This window comes from Neovison vison, chromosome 4, assembly GCF_020171115.1.
Source record: "Neovison vison isolate M4711 chromosome 4, ASM_NN_V1, whole genome shotgun sequence".
Taxonomy (NCBI): domain Eukaryota; kingdom Metazoa; phylum Chordata; class Mammalia; order Carnivora; family Mustelidae; genus Neogale; species Neogale vison.
Genome location: NC_058094.1, coordinates 209,313,964 through 209,319,963, shown reverse-complemented (window position 1 = coordinate 209,319,963; position 6,000 = coordinate 209,313,964). Strand labels below are relative to the sequence as shown.

Sequence of the window (6,000 nt, the reverse complement as noted above, 5' to 3'; positions counted from 1 at the left end):
GCTTCTTTAATTTGTAGAGCACTGGCTAACATGGTCATAGTTTCAGAGTTCCTTTAAAAAATTATCCTATCTTGATTCACAACATTATTAAGGTACCTTAAGACTTTCCCTCAACTCCATCAAGGAAGAGGGAGTATGTGAATGTGTGTGTGTGTGTGTGTGTGTGTGTATGTGTGTTGGGGCAGGAGGGAGAGAAGCAAAGAAAGAAGCACAAGGGAAAGTGAGATTTCCATAAACTTAAAACCAATTTACAGAAAGGCATCTGATGTATTTTCTGAATAAGGCCTTGATCAGGGTAACCAATCCTCTTTGTAGCACATTCTACACTGCCCATAAATAAAGGAGTCTCTTTAAATTAACATTTCCAGTATCAATGAACAGTCCAGAAATCCTCATTTCAAGCGCTCGATGAGTCCCTGTGTGAGTCCAAGGTGCAGAAGCTGTGTTCGGGAGAGGTTTGCTAGGTTAGGGAAGGCCGCAAGCAGCTTCTCCCATGCCAGTTCCAGCAGGCTAGGTACCACCAGCCAGATCTTAAACAATGACCCAGTCCGTTTGTTTTCATGGATGTTCACCACTCCTCCATGAATGTACATGCAACCAGCCTGTGAACAAACGGCAGTCAAAAGGGGATAAATTCAAATGGGAAAGAAACAGATACTGAGGCTGAAGAGTCAGCAAAAAATGGCCCACTAGGCCAAAGTGAGATGAGGTGAAGCAAAAAAGAATTTCTCACAGATCCCAACACAGAGATCAAGAAGGGTTTAAATAATGACTGAGTTACTAGGAGAAAACTGTAGCTTTTTTCTTTTTCTTTCCTTTTTTTTTTTTTTAACTTCAGCAAACATTAAACTAACATTATATGAAGTATTCACAGTGCCAAATACTGGGAATACAAAGATGAAAATAAAGGCCCTTGCCTTCGTGAAACTAATGGATCTTTAACAACAGGCTTCGTGGGGATAGAGCTATTCTGCCCTCCCAGAAGACAGCTTTTCTGTCCCTACCAGGGCCTGAATGCCACACACAGCCTTCCTTTCACATTTCTGCTGCTTTTAAACTGTGTATATGGTTTCTCTCCCCTTTTCTCAGAGGGAGAGCTAGCTTTGTCTTGAAGAGAGTTGTAGAAACCCATTCTTAACTCAAGACTGCTAACTGCAGAATCTTTTTCTTTTGCTAACTTTGCTGAAAAGATTTCCTTATCACCTGCAACTATGTAAGGAAGGTTAAGAAAACAAAAACTTACCGGTGTAACAGCTGCACAGTGAAAATAAACTGGCTCGGGCATGGTAGCCGGGAGCTTCACCCACTGAAAAGTCTGCAGATTCAACTTCCAGATATCTCCCAGGATCACTTCTCCGTTATAGCCCCCACAAATAAACACATCTATCAAGAAAAGAGAGACCCCAGATCACACAAAAGAAAAGAGACACGACAACAGCATGTTTCGTAGTAGATCACCGGGCGAGCTGACAGGGGACCAGTTCTGTGCATCTCCTCCAGCACAGATGACTGTGGCTGGGTGACCCTCTCCGGCTGCTGTCATGTCCCTCAGTAAAGTACGGACACTGTGCCTGGATCTTTGCTAGGACCAGGGATGCAAGTCTCTAAGCAGGCTTCATGTCTGGGTCCTCAAATCCAAATACCTATAGGTGCCAGGCACAGGAAGTGAATGAACAAGAAGGTCCAGGGAAAATAAGCCAAGAGGAGTGCACACACTCTAAAGGGGGAGATGGTGATGCAGCGCTAGCTGACCGATAACTTGTGGAACTTAAGGCCCACAACAGCCAGATCTTCTGATTTTTCCACAGAAGCTGGAAATCTGGATTTTTTTTTTCCCTAAGGGAAACATTTTGATTTTTAAGTGTTATCCACTAATCCAAAAAAATTTAAGACACACACGAGCCAGTCAAAACATAATTGCAGGCCACCAGTTTGCAAATCCTTCTTTCAAATAATGTTCTAGAAAGGATGGATATTTGTCTGCCCATAAAGACAAACGTCCTCTATGCAGACATTTAACCTGAGGAGAAACATTCATTGCAACGTTCAGTTCAGGGGCATAAAAGTGGTTCTTCCACGCTTTCTTTAGCCAAAGGAGGACAGTGTGAAGCCCCATTTGATCTACACAGTTCTTTCTTTCAACCGTCCCCAAAATCAAAGGTTCTTCATCATTGTTGATGTTTTATGTTTGTAAAGTTAGATAGTTCTAACTGGTCAGCTTGTAACATTCAAATGAAATGCCCCAAACTAAGACTGAATTCCACTAGTACGGTATCTGGCCTCAATGGATCAAATGATGAGATGTCTTCATTCAGGTCTAGATCAAGCTCAAGCCAATACTTAATTAAACTATAAAACACACTGGAAACTTCTTTGGCTAAGATTCAAGAAAAGTTTAGCGCCAAGGCAAAGTATAGCTTTGCTTCCTCGAGAGGCAAAGCTGAACAACGCAACAACGCCACTATCTACACATCTTATCCAGAAAGCAGAAGCATCATAAAAAGCAGCTTTGTACTGGAGATGGCAGCATAATCCTAGTTAAATCCCAACTAAACTGCTGAAAGGATATGGGCTCTCAAACTCACTTATACACACCTTCCCCCCAGGAAAAATAGAAGGGGGTGTACCAAACCATAAAATAAGCTGTAAATTAGAAGACAGGAGGGCTGTCCAAAGAGGAGTCATTTATCACACTCGGACGAGGTAGGCACAGCTGCTTTGGGAAGCCATACAATGCCTCTGTTGTAATACAGCCAAAGAATGAGCTAAGAGTCCTATTTGGCATCAGAGAGAGCACAGAATAAACTTTATGAAATACCACTCTGAAGGAGTTACTGTAATTTTAATACTATGTCCACCGAGGTCTCAATTATATGTCAAGATTATCAGTATTACCCACCATAACCACAGACAGCTTTGGGGTGGGGTGCTGAAAGGTCAGCCCGTAAAAGAAAAGCTTATTTATTGCCAGTCTTTGAGTTCTCTCGTAACTGAGGGAACCCAGACACCCCACTCATGTACCTGATGAAAACCTCTAAAAGAAGCATAACTTTATGGATTTCCCTTGAGTTTAAGCTATAAGAAACAGACTCTTCTCAAAATTGTGCCCTTTATATACACATAAAGACATTCTCAGCACATACAATTATAAAACGGAACTAGAATGTTCTTTAGAAAACTTACCATTTTTTATTTGGACACAACTGTGACATCTTCGGGCTGCAGGAAATCCTGCCAAACACATAATAAACAGAAATTCCATTATTCACAGAAAAACTAAGACTAACACTGATGTGCCATGGCGAAAGACACACTAGGAATACTCTTAGACACTTAAAACAATCCCATTGTTGCATTAAGCAAACACTGACTAGTCCTTCCAATCCTTCCTTACTTCACACTAAAAAAAAGCCATCCAAGTCTCGCTGTAACCGTACAGGGGTTACAGGGGAACAAAACGGGATGGTAGGGGAAGGGGTTACTAGTGGCTTTTCCAAGTCCTTTTACCCACAAAAAGATGGGTGGATCTTGATTCAAGTGTCTGCTTCCTAACCCACCCACATTTCCCTGCTTCCTCATTAAAAGTCTCTGCACAATTACAGAGGAAGAATAATAACTGGACCAGCATAACGGATTTTACTTGTCCTATAACTAAGAGTACTTCCCCCCTTCGAAACAAGTAAAAATTAAAATATATTTATTAAAGATAAGTAAATCAATATTTTAAATTTACCTATTTTTTCATGGGGTTTTGTGGCAATTTCCTCCCATGCGTTCGTTTCAAGGTTGTATGCATGGATCTTGGGGAGAAAAAGAAAGAAAGAAGAATCACACATGTAATTTTAGCTAGACTGAAAACCGGATTTTTTAATAATAGCCTATATAAACACGTATTCTTAGTTGGAAAGTCTTCATTTCTTTTGCCTTTCTCCAATCTTCCCTAATTCTAAAAGAAGGCAAAACATTAAATGATACAGTTAAAAGTTAAACAGATACAGGATTCCTTTTTTTTTTAATCACAGAAAAAAAAGAAAACAGTTGGAATTCTGCAACTGTCACATTTTTTACAACAAACATTTGCCATTTTTATACCAGAAAGTAAGTAAGTGTTGATAAGAAAATACGATAATGCAGTTTTAACAAAACTTGAAAAAGACCAATAAAGTGCCAAAACAGCCCAGGGGCTCTGTAGCCTAATCTAGATTCCTCCTGGGAGATGTTGATTTAGCAACACCACAGGAGTGGATGAATAAAAACCCATCAGAGTGCAGCTTCCTACAGATGCACAGTCCTAGACCTGCAAAGTTCTTTCTAAATACACAGCACTGACGATGACAAGGCTGTGACATCCTGAGCATCATGGTTCCAGTTCTCATTAGTTTCTCCATACGAGCTACTATCTCTTCCTTTTAGTCACTTTCCCCATCCAGCTTATGCCCGGGATAATTTTCATGTATTTTCAGAGTATGATCGATACAATGGTCAACTGGAAAGCATATCAAGGACAGAGTTTGGCCATATGTTATAAAGAGCATGTAATATAAAACAGGTGTTAAGGGGCACCTGGGTGGCTCAGTGGGTTAAGCCTCTGCCTTCAGCTCAGGTCGTGATCTCCGGGTCCTGGGATCAAGTCCCGCATTGGGCTCTCTGCTTGGCAGGGAGCCTGCTTCCTCCTCTTTCTCTCTGCCTGCCTCTCTGCCTACTTGTGATCTCTCTTTGTCAAATAAATAAATAAAATCTTAAAAAAAAAAAAAGGTGTTAAGAAACTGTTCCAAAATTCAAATATCTATAGTCACAGAATTATCTTACTTAGTATGAAACATGCCTCTCTCTGTCCTTTTCTCTCTCATTATTATTATTTTTAAATATACCTTGTTTAAGGAATAAGCTGTCCAGGAAGTACCACCTCCCAAGATGTAAATCCTCTGCCCATCATGTGCAATTTCATGTCTGTATCTGAAAACATACATGGAATCTGTTTATAATGAAGTGAAAAATGATCTACCTAAGATTTTGCCATAAGGCTTTTGTTGGATAATTATTCATAGTAATAAACTGTTAGAAACAATCTAAGTGTTTAACAATAGTGAATTGGTTAAATGAATTACAGAATAGACATAAAATGGATTAGTTCTATCAAGAACTTCTTTCCATGTCATTAACTGAAAAAAAAAAAAGTTATGTAAGAGCAGATAGGCTGTAATCCCATGAAAAATTTATACATACACAAATATGCAGAGAAAATGACTACAGAGATAGATCCAAAATGTTAACCCTGGCTATCTCTAGATTTATATTATATTTTTTTCATTTTCTTCATTTTACTTATCTGTATTTTCCAGATTTTCTAAAATCTTTTTGTGATAACTTTGTATAAGGAGGGAAATTATTACAGAGTTTGTAAAAAGTGATCTGTCTACATTTCATTAGAAACCCCACAGTATGGACTTTCAAATTAAGATACTTATTTAATAGATACAAAAATATCAGAAGAATTCTGCCACATAGAACTGTGATTATAATGTGAAACACCTACCAGGACTTTTATCCAAGCAGTCTAGCTAGAAGTGAAACCATTTATAATGTGTCCATAAAATGATTCAAGAAGGCAACCATGTGAAAATGCTTTGAAAACTTAATCTATTTCCTCCTTTCCCTGAAGGCCCTGGTGCTGATAAAATAAATTACATCAAAATTATTCCAGCAGCAGCCCACCCCGGAGTCCTCACATGGTAGCTCTGCAAACATCAGCCCACTGCCGTCCTACAACAAAGATAAAGCCTTCCTTAGAACCTCTAGGCCGTTTTGTTTAAAGGAAACTAAGAGATAACTGGATTCATCTAAACAAAGTGAATAAAAAACTATTTACTGTCTTTGCTTTTAAACTGGAGAGGAAAAAAGTATTTCACAGAAGTATTTCTAATTCTAAGAGGCAAGTCCAAGCAGGAAAGAAAAGTGAAAGGCCTAGGACTGCTCCCAGAAGGTGGCTAGGAGCACCCT

The 6,000-nt window shown here is 39.3% G+C and overlaps 1 protein-coding gene across 1 annotated transcript in view; it reads right to left on the bottom strand.

Annotated features, from left to right (window-relative positions):
• Positions 1-247: 247 nt before the first annotated feature.
• The window catches only part of KLHDC10 (kelch domain containing 10), a 58,572-nt gene continuing 52,819 nt past the window's right edge, over positions 248-6,000 (bottom strand). The window contains exons 6-10 of the mRNA XM_044246565.1: positions 4,872-4,956; positions 3,734-3,800; positions 3,184-3,231; positions 1,244-1,383; positions 248-602 (exon numbers count right to left, since the gene is read on the bottom strand). Coding sequence (XP_044102500.1) covers positions 393-602; positions 1,244-1,383; positions 3,184-3,231; positions 3,734-3,800; positions 4,872-4,956 — 550 coding nt within the window. The 3' untranslated portion in view covers positions 248-392. The remainder of the gene's footprint in view (positions 603-1,243; positions 1,384-3,183; positions 3,232-3,733; positions 3,801-4,871; positions 4,957-6,000) is intronic.